The sequence below is a fragment of the Watersipora subatra genome, chromosome 7 (genome assembly GCF_963576615.1).
Source record: "Watersipora subatra chromosome 7, tzWatSuba1.1, whole genome shotgun sequence".
In the NCBI taxonomy this organism is placed as follows: domain Eukaryota; kingdom Metazoa; phylum Bryozoa; class Gymnolaemata; order Cheilostomatida; family Watersiporidae; genus Watersipora; species Watersipora subatra.
The window spans coordinates 1,389,141-1,405,314 of record NC_088714.1 but is presented as its reverse complement, the minus strand read 5'-3'; the positions used below and the strand labels follow the sequence as shown (position 1 = coordinate 1,405,314).

Sequence of the window (16,174 nt, the reverse complement as noted above, 5' to 3'; positions counted from 1 at the left end):
TTTTTTTATTTAAAATACATTTAGCTCACAATAGTTTTGTGAGGTCATGTTTTAAACTTTACTCACAATAATAAAAAACTAACCGCCAAAATTATGTAATAATTCCAGCATAGACAAAAAAATTCAGAGCGGTGTTAAAACAAACACTGAAATTTAGTGGCAACCAATCAAAATGGCAGATGGCAGAAGCTTGCAAATATTGCCATTTACTTTTACCAAAATACAATAAATGTATTCGAAGATAAGCTACACATGTTCTATATTGCATAATGGTACAACATTTAAAACAAAGTCGTCGCGTAACTGCAATCCCGCCAAAATACAGTTTATTTAGAATCCTTTTCCTGTAACAGTAAAACTAGCTAACTACCCACAATTCATTTAAAACATGGTGGGCGGAAACATGTTAGCACGCTTGCGTTGCAGCATCTAAAAATAGTTTCAGTGCAAGACATTGTTATTCGTCATAGCGTCGACCCTTTGTGAACTTTACTCCAGAAGTCATTATAGTAGCCCGCGATTTACAAACTTCAACGGCGCTTGTAATTTTACCCGATCCGTCGTCAAGGACTTTCAGTACTGTTACACCGATCCGACCCATTGTGACTGCTTTACCTCAGTGAATTTGCAGAGCTTACTCATTTAAACACGAAATGCATATGTGAGGCGTAATGATGCCGAAAATCAGAGCTTTTTGAAGGTATTAACTCAGTAACTGCTTGTTGCAATTGCAAAAAATATTTTAGGATTATCTATGTTAATTTCACAAAGGAATGGTGAGCAAACTCAAACACAGTTGCTTTTATCATCACTCCAAGTGCTTCGGTTTTTTAATTACTGCTACTTTCAAGCCATCACTTCTGTTTTAGGTAAATAACAACTGTAGTAAACCCTGTTAGTCACGCTAATCTTGTAAATCGAACCTTGTGTAAAAATAATATGCTTTGGATATATGGGATGTGAAAACATTTTTCGCTTTACATTTGCTCTGCTGTAATCATATCATCTAGCATAAAGCCTACTATCAACCCACCATCAACGCAGAATTTACTTTCTTTGCTTTCAGTTTGAGTTTGCACACTTTGTTTTCTGGGAGAGTCTCAGTCAGTGAAATGATACGAGTTATTTGGCTCTGCTTATTGCACAGCGCCCACACTTCAATTTAGTTGTTTGAAATAATAAGAATTATTTGATATAATTGTTTCGCACTCTTATGCTTCAATAGCTAATGAATAAATTCCGTTTAAGTTTCCATCAAAACTGAAAGCTTGATTGTGCCTGCACCAATTATAAGCAAATTGCAATTGTAAGCAAACTGAGTTTGTGTTGAAATTTTTTCGATATCTAGGTTTACATGTTATACATCATGTTTTTAGGCATAAATAAAACTCGTATGTCGTCTCCATCACATAGTGGGGACGATGGTTCCCAGGATAATGCAGAGGCAAACATCACAAACAAGTTTGTCATCGAAGTTAGTTACCTTCAAGCTAAAATACTTGTGATTGCCTTCACACTCTTTGTCGCTGTATCAGCAGTGGGTTTTGGTATTTGGATGCAAGATGACACTACACAACACTGGAGCAGTGACCCCCAGGTTAGCATCATGTTCTTTTTAATGTTTGCAAGCAGCAGACTCAGTTATATTAGCAGCTTTAATTGTTTTCAAAAATATTTAGAGATGATATTTTATTTTAGCTGTTTCAACGAATGGGCGCCGAAGCACTGGCATTGTTTCGGCAGCATGATGTTGATGATGATGGAGTACTTGATGTTAGAGAATTCGAACCACTCGCCCATATTCTCGTAGATGTCAATGTAAGGATCTCATAACTTTTACATGTCCATTTTATAGACAGCCATGAACTGTACTCAGCATTTGCTTTCGATTTATGATCTGCCTGACTCACTTGCAGTTGCACATTCATAGATACTCAAGCAGATGATGTTTTTATTAGGAAGGAAGTGAAGTCTTTTTTACGATGTAGCTATGCGTTTGGTATATACATAGTATCAGTTTGTGGGAGTTCTCTGTCTTATTCTTCGAATTACAGGTTACTTTGGAATATGAACTCCCAATTCACCTAGAAGATAATTTAGTTACAGTGAAGTCTTATTTGCAGCCACTGGAGATTGAGTCTTTACAAATTATGTCACACAACCTACCACCAAATTCCTTAGAGGTAATCTTATTTTATGCCACTGGGCATCTTCCCATTTCTTCAGTTGCCTTTTGAGTTGTTTTGCTGAGCTTTAGTCAACTGTTTATTAAAGGTGTCAAACAACAAGATGTGAAGATTTACTCGGCTTGCGTGGGGAAGTTGTTATTGAAATGTCTTCGTTCTTTTCTTAATAAATGTATGTTATGTGTACACGCTGCCATTCACTGTCATCTACTAAACATAGCCACACGTCTAAGACTAAAACTGAAATTAAATATTTTATAAGAACACTAAAGCTAGTAATGCGTTCGCAGCTGCTGACAAACGATTCCGTATGGTGCGGTATTTGAAGTTGAGGGTAAACTGATTTCCTGGAAATTCAGCTCAATGGCTCTGTAAATTGTTACCCAATTACCATTATGTAAAGTTTACTTTTTAAACAGCACCAACCATTGCTGGTTGAATCTTTTCATCCTTTTGGCCTGTTTCCTGATGAAAAGTTAATGATGAGTTGATGTTATGTGTAGTCGCTATGAGTAGGTTGGAAGGTCTGCATTGGTTACGCTCTCCATAAATTTGTTTAGTCTATGAGGTGTGGCTAGACACTAACTCAGGCTTAACAAACCAGGTAGGGATGTAATTCTATTATATTACAGTGGTACTACTCTAGTGTTGATTGCCTGTCACTCTATCATCATACATTCTATTTTGTTTGTTCATATTTTAGCTTAAACCTTTAGCAGCTCTCCGGGCCTGGCAAAAACCAGCCATCGAATTGCAAAACTTTGCTATTCGCTACTTTGCATTGTTCATGCCTAAGGAGTTTAACCCTGTGCTAGGGTCTGCCTACCGCATCACCCCTTTTGGTGTCAGGGCTGAAGACTACGGTCAAGGAGGCTACTCTACTGCATCTAGTAACAGGTATTCAGCCATTGTTTATACTGATTCAGCTTAGGCCAGCGTGCTGCAATACATCAGCTTTTCCTTACATCAACTAAAACAGGTCAAAGTTCAAATATGACAGCTACATATACATACTGTATATCGCTTTCAATTTCCTCTTGGCCCATTGCCACATTCAAATAACTGGGGAGGATAGTTCGCAATGACCAGCATTTTCAACTGTACAAGTAGTGGTTACCATTTCTTATGGTGACTAGCTTATGGTCTATAGTCTGTTTAACTGTCTTGGAGCCACTTTTGCTAAGAAGTCTTCGATCACAAACTTTTCAAGGTATCACTTGTCTTGGCCATCTGCTCCAGGTTGTACCCACCTAGAGTGACTGGAGATCTCACAAGCTTGCATAATTTGTTGGCTATGTTGCACCCACGCCCCTTCATAAACACTCGTTTTCCTCCTCAAGGATCTCTGGCTTGCGTGAGAGCTCGCAATGATGACTGGCTCGACATTTCTATCAGGTAGAACATGGTGCGCTGCGTCTCATAGCCTGTCATGTACTTTTATTTACTTTTTACCTCGGAATTTGTACCAGTGATAAGTGAAAGACTCATCTGTAGCATTTTCTTGGCTCTCGACAGCTGCACTCTCCGCTACATCAGAGCTACTCTCTGTCATCATGTTCTGTAGGGTACACGCCGAATTCCAGCTGCAGGAGCCGCCACGGCAGCCATTTTGGTTTACTCCTGCGCAGTTCAAAGGCCGCCTCATAATCTCTAGAGATCTGTCCAAACTCAAGTATTTCAGGATGTTTGTGCCAACCAACAAGAGACTCAATGTCGGTCGGTATTAAACTGGCATGGTGTTGTGTACACTTTGCTAGACATGCTAACATATGGGCGTGCCATTGGGTGGAACTGTGTTCCTGTGTATGAGTCATTGTATGAGTGCGTCAATGAGCGAACCATGTGCACAGAATGGATTATGAGCGGTTGCCAAGACAACTATTATATTCACAACTCTATAAAGATAAGAGGAATCTGGGCCGACCCAGACTGAGATACAAAGATGTAGCTAGGGGTAACATGAAGTTGAGGTAACTAGACACAAACAGGTGGTAAGAGAAGGTGGAAACAACTACATGGAAGTCAGGGATGTAGCTTAAACCCTAAGGCAGTCATTGTCGAGATGACTAACTGCACGAGAAGGAGAGAGAGTATGAGTGCGTCATGGTTGAGGGTGTCGTTGCGTACATGTTATGAATGTGTCTCATGTGTGACCCTCTCATCATGTACTTTCGTCATATTAACATTTCATCATGTGAGTATGTCATTATGTGATCTTATTATATAAGAGTGTGGCACCGTGTGAATGAGCAAGTCATCATACATATATGAGCATGCCATGAATGTGAAACCTTATGCAGGTTACGTCACATGAGTGTAAGGGTGCTTCAGTGTATACCGTAGTCTATAGGGAGTTTTCATGTATCTTGAGAAATATTTGAGTATATCATTAGTGTGCATTTGTGTATTATATTATTATCATTAGTTTACATTTAGACACCTAGTTTATTTGAGTGTATCTGTCAATAGCTGAATCGTCGGCAAACTGGTCTATGTTAAAGGTTGACTTGCAACAAAATTCACATTACAGTTATTTGATATCAAAAGATTCGCCATGTCTTACTCTGTTGTGTGGTAGGTGCAAAATATGTGGAAATATGATTACAAGCTCTTAAAAGCTCAAAAATGAACAGTTAATCGCAGCCATCACAAAACCGCCATAGATTGGAATCTCATTCCAAAACGGCTCAAATGGGCCGTAGTTGTACAAGATGGCTCCTGTTTACACTTTTGCGCAACCTCATTCGTCGAAATATTTTCACAAATATACTTCACGCATTCAATAAAACCATGTCTATTGTTCTTACGCATCTATTTTATCGTCATTGTAATGCCGTCACTTTCAGCACTGATATTTTATAACCTACCGTAAAAATCCGTTTAATTTTTCAACCTTAGCTCAAAGAAGTAAATATCATTGTCTGATAAACATGACGAGCCTGTTGGTCACCTGTGATAATCGAAAAATTCTGCAGAAATTATTTGTAAAGTATGGGTCACATGATCAGATTACGACTAGACGATTAGACCAAGCCGAAACAAAACTGTAAAGTAGCGAGCATCTACTGTATATTTGATACGGGGTCTTCGGTAAAACCCGAAGTGTTTGTCATAAACTAGTGCTACGAGAAGTTTTATATTGAGCCTTTTGTTGGCCTTTCAATTTACGTGAGAACATCACGTGACAAAACAATAACCAAATGTAATGACTGCGTCAGAAAAGTAAACTGATTCCGATCTACGGCGGGTTCGTGATGGCTGCGATCAACTGTTCGTTTTTGAGCTTTTAAGAGCTTGTAATCGCATTTCTACATATTTTGCACCTACAACACCTCAGAGTAAGACATGGTGAATCTTTTAATACCAAATAACTGTAATGTGAATTTTGTTGCAAGTCAACCTTAAGGATGTTATATCTGCCACTAGAGCTGTAATATCATTGTAGTGGTATTATGTGTAATAGTCCATGGCTATCAACTACTACATACATGTATGCTGAATACCAATGTCTTTGTTATTTAACTATGGTCACCGGGCAGTATTCTGTGACTACACGCAGATATGGAATGGTTGAAGAATGATGCCGAGCATTCGATGGAAGTGGACATTGGTTATTTGCCAGAGATGGGCTTGGTGGCCACATCAGAATCTCGTCCCGCTCTGTGGGATGGCTATGATTTGAGAACCTCGCTAAAACCTGAGACAACTTCGCCTGAAGAAGCTTTGGAGGCCTTGACGTGGGCGGATGAGGTTCAAGTGGATGTCTGTGAGAAGGCAATGGAATTGGTCTTTTATCCATTTACCACAGTACGTTTTATTGACCTTTTATTGACCTTTTATTGACCTTGTTGTAACGTAAACAAAACTCGCTAAAGTAAACTCGTTTTCATGTCATGATCACTTTTTAATTTATGCCTAATCAACTAGTTGCACTGAATAATACTTATTTGGTCATCTTCATTTGAGCAACACATCCTTGCCATGTAAATGTTAATGCAAAAAGTCAAGCAGAAATAGTAGTGAATAGCGGTGGAATGTTCTCGCAGCAGAGACCCATGTGGTTGTGCGCTAAAAAATTTTTATTTCCAGTGAGGAGAGCTTAGTCAAGTATTGCTAATTCAGACCCATCTGCATTGAGCGTTTCTATGATCTCACAGCGAATGTTTTAGTACAAATTTAGTGAAGTGAAATGGCATCGAGTGCATTCGGATTTTACCGTTTCTATGATTTGGAGTGGAAGCGACTCCGAAACTATTCGAAGCGTGGAAACGCACTCTATGTATGATTATAACGTTTAGCATGACAACTATTCACATAAAATCTTTTATGCTAAATGTTAATTACCGTACTTTTCAGACTATAAACCGCACCCTTATATAAGCCGAATCTGCTTCAGTTTCCAAAAAAATGATAATAAAACAATACATAGGCTACACCTTTGTATAGGCCGCAGAACTCAGGACGGTGCTTTTTAATACAGTAGCAACTTTCCTGTTCAAAACGGAACAGTGCCTAACGGCACTGTTTCGTATTAACCGACGCTTTTTAACCTAATATCTAACGGAACAGTACCGTTAGGCATTGTTTCGTTTTTTCTTTCACCGCTAGAGGCGCACTAACCGGATATTTTGGCTATTGCGCCCTAGCGGTGAAAGAAAAAGCCACAGAATAGCCGTACCTTTATATAAGTCGCTTGGCTCAAATCATCAGAAAAAAGTAGCAGCTAATCCTACTGTACTAGCCCGAAAAGTACGGTACTTGGTTGAGGTAAACAAGTGATGTGTTTCTTTATATTTTTCGCAATATCTACAAGCTTTTGTCTATAAAAGAGTGGATGATATGTAGGGGAAAGTGGTGCACCCTTTCCTACTAAGTTTATAGATGATATGTCCTGAGGTTATAAAGTATAAAGAGTCACGTCCTATTTGTTGTTTAGGTGCAGTACCATAACTACACGGAGACTTATGATGTGGCAGCTAAAGAGGACAAGCTCGTTCACTCTATAGTACTATGGGGTGCTCTCGATGACCAGTCATGCTGAGGTTCAGCCCGCACTCTCCGGGAAACCATCCTGGAAAGTGCGGGCGTCATCTCTCTGCTAAAAGAGAGATTCGTCTCTACTTGGGCGCTGGTCGTAGACCTCAAGGTATATGTTATGTTTGAAGCAGGTAACTCTTTTCCATAAGCTAGCTGTTTTCGAAAAGAGTTCACTACATCCTTTCCGAAAGCGAGCTTTTGTAAGATTTTTCTCTGTAGTGGGTTATGTTCGCTCACGTTTTCGGTGAGATTTGTTCTCTCGTTCGTTGAAGCAATTTTGTTGGTAGACAACTTCTTATGATTTTTGGGGTGCACCAGTTTTAGCTAGGAATATTGCATGGCTCAGCGATCTATTATTCAATATTTTATATGGCGCTAAACTTTCATTTTGAAAATGTAATTTTGCTCAATTTTTGTAGGCAGATTTTTATAATTTGCATATATTAAACTTCTGTGTCAGTTTCAAAAAGGTCACAGAAACTTTGTTATTTCTATCTTTCAATAGAGTTATTTCTATCTTTCAATAGAGTATGCATATTAATAGAGTATGCATATTAAATGTCTATCAACATAATCAAAAAAATTTATATGAAACAACATGAAATTATTAATGTGGAGAAGCTCTGTTTGTGCCAATTCTAACAATTAAAAATACAGTTAATCTTTTGCATACAAAATATGTGCTCTGCAACCTGCTTCCTATGCTAAACCTGTTGCATGTTTTTATCAAAGATTTCAAACCAGCCAAAACTGGCTGCAAACTGCTTTTTATGTGCAATAGAAGAGGAGTTATGAGCATCGATTCATTGTAAGTCGTCACTAGTTGTTGATTGTCGCTTGTCGTTGATCGTCGCTAGTTGTCAATTGTCACTAGTTATTAACGGTCGCTAAATGTCAATAATCGCTGATTGTTGATCGTCGCTAGTTGTCAATCGTCGCTAGTTGTGCAGTGTGAATGTAGATCATTGTTCAGCTGAGCTAGCCTTTATATTGCTGCACTACATTATAGTACAGGCTGCCATATATTGCTGCACTACATTATAGTCCAGGCTGCCATGCATTGCTGCACTACATTATAGTACAGGCTGCCATGCATTGTTGCACTACATTATATTGTTGTACTTGTATATAGCAATACCTTGTAGTTTGGCACTGCATTATATTGTTGTACTTGTATATAGCAATACCTTGTAGTGCGACACTACATTATATTGGCGTACTTGTATATAGCAATACCTTGTAGTATGGCACTACATTATATTGTTGTACTTGTATACAGCAATACCTTGTAGTGTGACACTACATTATATTGTTGTACTTGTATATAGCAATATTTTGTAGTGTGGCACTACATTATATTGTTGTACTTGTATATAGCAATACCTTGTAGTATGGCACTACATTATATTGTTGTACTTGTATATAGCAATACCTTGTAGTATGGCACTACATTATATTGTTGTACTTGTATATAGCATTACCTTGTAGTGTTGCACTACATTATATTGTTGTACTTGTATATAGCAATACCTTGTAGTGTGGCACTACATTATATTGTTGTACTTGTATATAGCAATACCTTGTAGTATGGCACTACATTATATTGTTGTACTTGTATATAGCAATACTTTGTAGTATGGCACTACATTATATTGTTGTACTTGTATATAGCAATACCTTGTAGTGTGGCACTACATTATATTGTTGTACTTGTATATAGCAATACCTTGTAGTGTGGCACTACATTATATTGTTGTACTTGTATATAGCAATACTTTGTAGTATGGCACTACATTATATTGTTGTACTTGTATATAGCAATACCTTGTAGTGTGGCACTACATTATATTGTTGTACTTGTATATAGCAATACCTTGTAGTGTGGCACTACATTATATTGTTGTACTTGTATATAGCAATACTTTGTAGTATGGCACTACATTATATTGTTGTACTTGTACATAGCCTTTCATTGTCGCCCTCATTTGTGTTACAGCATTACCTCACGCTTGAGCATAGTCACCCAGTCCTTGCCAGTCTTGCCAGACAATCAATGGAGGTTTACTCATTTCCTGTCCAAATCATCATCGCTCATCCTAATGGAACTGTTCTCAACAGCATAAATCTTAATGACTTCATGGATTTGGGTGAAGACCCTGAGGATGAGGAGCCAGGGTAAGTAGAAGTCTGGTTGTATTGGAGATGCGAGTTAAATAAACTGGCTCTTTGCTCGTGGGAGGCGGACAGTCCGGCTTTATTCACTGCCAACTAGCCACGACTCTCATGTATCTTCAGGTCAACCTTCACCTAATATATGTATTATATACTGTATTATATAGTGTTACAACTGATTGTAAAAATAACATATTAGTTACTTATTTTGGAACAAGGTAATATGAGTAATATATTTCACTTGAAGGTTAACTAACAGCACAAATGTTATTGCAATAACAGCAGCACACAACATTAAAGATTAAAGATTGAGATTTCAATAATGTTTAATATAACAATAATAATATTTTCATGTAATTTCGACTGATTACAAGGTTTTTTTCAATGTTTTAAGTAATGAAACTGGACATAAATATTCGCAGCCTTTGCAACATATCGACAAGAAACAGCTGCATTTGGAAAAATTTATATTAACATCGCTCGGTTTTTTGAACTTGTTTAAAAATTATTCGTTCAAAATCCTTATTCATGTAAGCAGAGCAAGCGTTAACATCCTTATTCATGTAAGCAGAGCAAGCGTTAAAATCCTTATTCATGTGAGCAGAGCAAGCGTTAAAAGATTTTAAACGATTGACTTCAGAGAACAGCTAATTTTCACGGACTTCTCTAAATTTCTTATCTGTGTGAAGGAAGAATTATCTTGTGTGCTCCAAGGTGTACACGCAAGCTGATCAGTGTACATAGTTATATAAACACTTCTCAAAAGTTACTGCGGGGCGTATAAATATGGCACAGATATTTTCAATGTTTGTGAAATTTGCTTTGGCTTTGCATTGTAATTTTGTTGTGTTATTTGTATCGGGTGCCGTGTTTGGTAACCACAACACTCTAGCATAATGGGGTAATATGTTTAGGAAGTGTCTTTGTCACAGTTTTGCAGAGCTTCAGTTCAGTAATTGGCACAACTCTTTAACCTATCGAAAATTTTAAAAACCCTGTGTTTTAGTCTAAAGTTAGGATTGCTCACATCACCAATAAGAGAAGCCCTAGTGGTAGCTAATGTGTTACCATGCTTTATCTCAGACTAGCTGCACCACTCGGCATTGCCCGGGTAATAAAAAGTTTTTGGACAAAAAATTTATTTGTATTTAACATATAACAATATTTGCCATTCTAACTTTCAAACTACATATCATGAGAAAAGTGTTTTGTGTAATTGAAATAAATTAACAGAAAAAATAAAAACAACTGAAAGGTTTTCAAACCTTGTGAAACAACTGTAACTTTCAAACTTCATATCATGAGGAAAGTGTTTTGTGCAGGTCAAATAAATTACAAAAATAAAACAACTATAAAAGGGTTCAAATATAAGTGTGAAATAATTAGCAAGTAATAACTAAATTAAGTCGGTTTTGCTACGATTACAATAAAGAATGATTCGGTAATGATACAATTATTACAAACTGAGAAAACAAAATAAAAATCCTGAATAAGTTGAATTAATGATAACAATTCTTGCATAGAAGTGGGTGTTTAACCTTTTCACAACCGTCCATGTACAAATTTAGCTATCGGCCCACCGCCAGCCATTTTACCGAAAATTGCCGATATTGCTTCATGATATTTATACAATTTCTTCAATTTCAAACTTTATCTAGAACACTTTTGTTATATATTTTATTTTGCTTACATATTAACAAATAGTGCTATGCCAAAAATTCAATGTCTATATACTTTGTGCATTGCTAAAGCTATGTGAAACTGCGATCGCTATGAAGCTAGAACGATCACCTACAATGTTCCTTACTTTTACAAAACTATTACTTTCATCACTATCAGAGTCAATGCTGCTACTTTAATTACTTCTGGTAGGATTTTCTCCTAATCAGATTTCAATACCAACAAACTAGCAGTTATATATAGTACTAGATTGACTAATCAACAGTGATCCCTGATACTGCAGCAGCCAATCAGCAGGGATATGTTTTACTACAGAAACCAATACAGATTTTTCAGTATCAAAAATACATGTAATGAAAAGTTTGTTAAAATATACATTTTTATAGTGGTTTGTAAGAAAGCATACTCACATTATTTCGGTGTATTCCATATAATTATGAATGTCATCATATACAGGTATGGATTTTCTGAGAAAGTGTACATGAAGACCAATTTTCAATCTACGCATTCAGATCCCTTGCAGTACCACTTATGAGAATCTTTCATGGTTCTAGCTGCTATTAATTTTTAACCAAGCTGTGTGAACGAAACAAGGTATTCTTATTACAAAAGGTTAGATATTGCGGGTCGATACACCTCACTTGGTCTTTTTCGTAATAACATAGCATTGCTATAACTAGAAATTCCACTGTCATACAGCCCACGACCAAAGTGATATTGGAAAAAAGAAAGGGTACTGATGGTTGAGAAATGCAATATTAGCTGTCAAATGGCACTGCAGCGCAACAGGATAACTGCAATGGTAGCTGTAATGTACTGGGTGTGGGTGTTATTATATACAACAAACAGCAATAATGAAAGGAAAAGATGTTTATATTTTCCCCCTGCAATAGGAGAAATGCAATATTGGCCAATATTAGAAGTAAAATGCACTGATATTATTAGAATAATCAATATTATTAATATAGTAATAATAGAAAACCAATGCACAATTTTGTTTACATTTGAAAACGTCATAGCTAACAATATCGAGAAGTTGTGATATTTCTATAGATTTTTAGAAAATTTATTTAAAAAGTGTTTGGTCATAACAAACAGCAATAATGAAAGGAAAATATTATATGTTTATATCTTTCCCCTGCAATAGGAAAAATGCAATGTTGGCCAATATTAGAAGTAAAATGCACTGATATTATTAGAATAACCAATATTGTTAATATAGTAATACAGCAATAATAGAAAACCTATGAGCGTTCACGCGTCTGGAAGATTTCTGCAAACCGCAGCAAAATAAAAGCTGTTATAAAAGTGTTATAAAGCTGTAGGCCTAATCTACTGTAATGTATGTAATTCAACAACAATAAAGAAATATGTTTATTATAACTCTGAAATGCAAAATTAGAAGTAAAATGGCAAGCTACTGTGTACTATACAGAGTTTGAAAGTTGGTTGCGTTGAATGTAGAATGGTTTTGATAAGCGATCTTTAACAAAAAGCGAGTACGAGCATTCACACGTCTGAAAGTTTCATGCAAACTGCAGCAAAATAAAAAATGTTCTCGTCATAAAGGGGCGTTGTAGTTCGGCCCTAGCTTGTACATAAGTTGTAAAGAATTTAGACTAACGTTTTGAATAATGAAACCTTCGGTGATTGAACAAAAAAACACAGGCTGATAAACTGTGTACCACAATTTCGTATCTGTAATTCGGTCTACGTCTCAAACGGTCTACGTTTATTACAGAAACCTTCGAATAAATTCGATTACAAGTAAAAAATGTCACAGACTGATGAAATGAGCACGGTTTTCTCATGAAATGCGCACTGCTAAATAGTTCTACTATCTGTCGCACGGCTTTATTGGTGTATCGCAGGCCGGTCTTAACTTTTATTAAACCAAGCTTTTCAAGAGTTTTGTGGCGATTTTCGTTCAAAGTAATCTGTCTATTTGTGTATAATCCGATCAGATGAGTAGGTTTTAAGATAATGCCGACGGTATACAAAGACTTGGTAACATATTTAAATAGGCTTAAATGTGTTTTGTATCGTTATTATACTTTAACGACTCTACAAAATGATGGTTAAATTTGCTGATGAGATTTCAAAACAAGGGTTCGTCTTATTGTTGATGAATAATTTTCGTAAGTTGTGTGCACATGCATTTATCATAAAAACTCTCAAACTTCGCATCCGCTCGTTTGGTCGTGGGATTACGGCTTTTTGGTTAATAGAAATCTGGTCATTTGATTGTGACTCTGATTGGAAACTAGAATACAGCCATTTACAAAACTGAATGATAAACTAAAAAGCAATGGTATGCAACACCGTCCTTTTCTAGCGGCAATTGCTGGCTCAGACGATCTTGGCACTCCACAAGCATTCCATTAAAGATTCTTACACCAAGCGGCGCCTGCCAATTGGACTGGCCTCAATCTATCCATGTAACAATGTTATATACCCGAGCAACGCCGGGTATTCAGTAGTATATTTCAAAGCCTGTATATCAGATAGTCAGTTGCACATATATAGTCAAAACCAATTGATGATGTCTTATGATGCCTACGCATTCATTAATAAGTGGCATGCAGGTAAGATGTCACGCTAACTTGAGACATGTCATGGTATTATGAAACATGGAGAAGCCTTTAAAAGGTTTATGTCCTTATAAAGCATCATTGTCAATATGTAATACCTAGGCAAATAAATTTAGAGCTCTAAGCAGCTGCTGTTCTTGTACCAGATGCTTATCTAACAGGTTCCTTCACCTCGAACGCTCTGCTAATTCATATAATTAAATCTATTTAGTAGTGCAAACCCAATTTATTGGTTTAGCGTTCATCTTATTTCTTAATCCACACCCTTGGCAATCTCCCAACATACGAAAAATCATCAGTGTCTCTCTTAACCCCAGTTTATCCCTTAGGACCCACACACCAGTGTGATTTTATGTAAGTAATGTATTACACCAGGTAACCATAACTTTAGTCTGGTCTTTGATAATCTTATGTTTAAACAGTTTTTATTTGCTGGCTGCGTGTTTAGCTTCTCGTGTGTAGCTACATAGCTTCTCTATGTAGCTACATAGCTTCTCTATGTAGTTACAGTTGAAAAACTTAGCTAAACCCAGGGCCGCAAACAGACGCTAAAATAAAGGTTTACAAATGTTACGATGATTTCATCATCTGAAAGGAAGTTATATGATAAAAACAAAGAAGATCTCGGAACATATTATTATCATACTGGATAGTTCTCTTCCTTCCGGAAAACCTATCTTTCTGTCATTTGCTTAAAGCACATAAATTACATAATTTTTTGTTGTATATTTCAATACATCAGAGTCTTGGCTTTCGAATGAGCTATTGTTTGCCATGGTGAGACAGACATTGGTTGGTGTTTATAGGATTTCCCCAGAGCTCTACCGCGAAAAAGTTTACTGGCAATGTTTCGAAAATTGTGACGTCACAATTCTCATATTCGTTGTTGTGTGCTCTTACCGCTTATTTATCAACTACGAAAGTGTTGATAATGACGCTAGTGGCAGGCGAAGGTAGGACAACTCCAGAGAACGAATGAAGATGACAAAGGAGTCAGTGTCATTAGTTCTCCATGTACATATTATTTCTATGATAAGTACCTCAGACTCCAAGAACCATACTATATTTTCCCGATGATATTATGCACTAGCTCTTTATTTTTAATGCGATGTTAAGGGTGACGACTGAGACTAATTAATTTCAAGCATTGCGTGATCTCGCGAAAGTGCGATTGACATTTAGTCCTAGTGCCACGCAACCGCAGGTCATAATTTAATCGATGCGATTTCATTACCTTTACCAACGACAGTACACTTATTGAAGCATAATTAACCCAGAACAAGTGTTTGTATTGGTCGGGCGTTAGCACGATCGCAGGCATTGTTGATTATCTAGAATCCTAGTTTATTATTAGCGCTCTCCGGGTTTAACAGCACCGAATGTCCCAGAAAAACGCAGCCTCAATGGCAGCGAAAGGGATCGACGACCTAAGGCTAAATGAGAATTATGATGCCACATTTTGAGTACCTGAACCAAGTGTGTTTTTTTTGCAGGACGTACTTTTGACACCCCGTTTTTCACAGTTCTATTATTCTTTGTGTAAAGAATATAGGCTCATTCGAAAGCCAAGACTCTGATGTATTGAAATATATAATAAAAAAATTATGTAATTTATGTGCTTTAAAAATTATTTTGCAAGTTTGTTTTATCAATGATATACAGCCCACACATGGAGAGCTCTATATCATTGGTCTTATGCTTACCGGTAATTTTGTTTCTAATTGTAAAACAATGAAACCGATTTCCTCCTGTATTTGAATCTCAGTTGTTGTAAATATTTTTATCGTGTATTTATTTGTTAGGTAATCTTACATCATTGTATCAAGGATGTAGGATTACTCATCAATGGTGTATACCCATCCTTTGGCCCGCATACAACTAGAGTTAAAGTTTCACTTGTTTGTGATATGTTAGTAACTAATCTTAGGAATGTTAACAAAATGTTAACTAATGTTATGTTTTCTTTTCCTTGCCCGTAGTCAACATCTACAGTATTTCCGTAACAAAGAAGAGTCAGTGTTATTTATTCATATTCTACGTCTTCTGTTATAGGTCAGTCGAATTAGTTGATCACAATCTGCGATATATTCAGTTTCTTCAGGAGAGCCTCTCTCTTGCCTAGCCTCATCCTCTGACCGATCATTCTCGCTATACGTGTATTTATATTTGCTTGTCCCTTTTTTACTGAACTTTTCTTAATCCATAATCTCATATGCATTTCAATGGCAATTTTTCCTACATTTTTGCATCTTTTTGACTTTATCCAAAAATATGGTTTTTATATATTTAAGCTAGCCTGTTTGGTTCTTTCATGTTTTTTGCATAATTTTTATAGTTTTAGTGTTTGAATTGTTTGTAAATGTCTGCAACCGCGATGCGGGTTCTCGCAATGGCTCTCCGATTGCTTGCTTTATGATGATGGTTTACTCAGCCTTTCCAGGAAGAAACCATTTGATGTCTGCGAGTAGCATCAGTCAGCCACTGTGTAACCACTTGTTGCCACGTGAA

General features: G+C 36.7%; 1 protein-coding gene across 2 annotated transcripts; it reads left to right on the top strand.

Annotated features, from left to right (window-relative positions):
• Window positions 1-585: 585 nt before the first annotated feature.
• LOC137399661 (selenoprotein N-like) lies at window positions 586-16,174 on the top strand. Of its 2 annotated transcripts, none has more exons than XM_068085846.1 (11): window positions 586-700; window positions 1,377-1,597; window positions 1,699-1,818; window positions 2,055-2,183; window positions 2,890-3,083; window positions 3,426-3,581; window positions 3,751-3,902; window positions 5,746-5,993; window positions 7,123-7,332; window positions 9,220-9,398; window positions 15,719-16,174. In XM_068085846.1, the coding sequence occupies exons 2-11, from the start codon at window positions 1,394-1,396 to the stop codon at window positions 15,786-15,788; spliced, it is 1,662 nt and encodes a 553-aa protein (XP_067941947.1). In that variant the 5' UTR covers window positions 586-700; window positions 1,377-1,393; the 3' UTR covers window positions 15,789-16,174. The 2 variants fall into 2 exon arrangements, with proteins under 2 accessions (XP_067941947.1, XP_067941946.1); XM_068085845.1 differs by having other exon boundaries at window positions 678-776.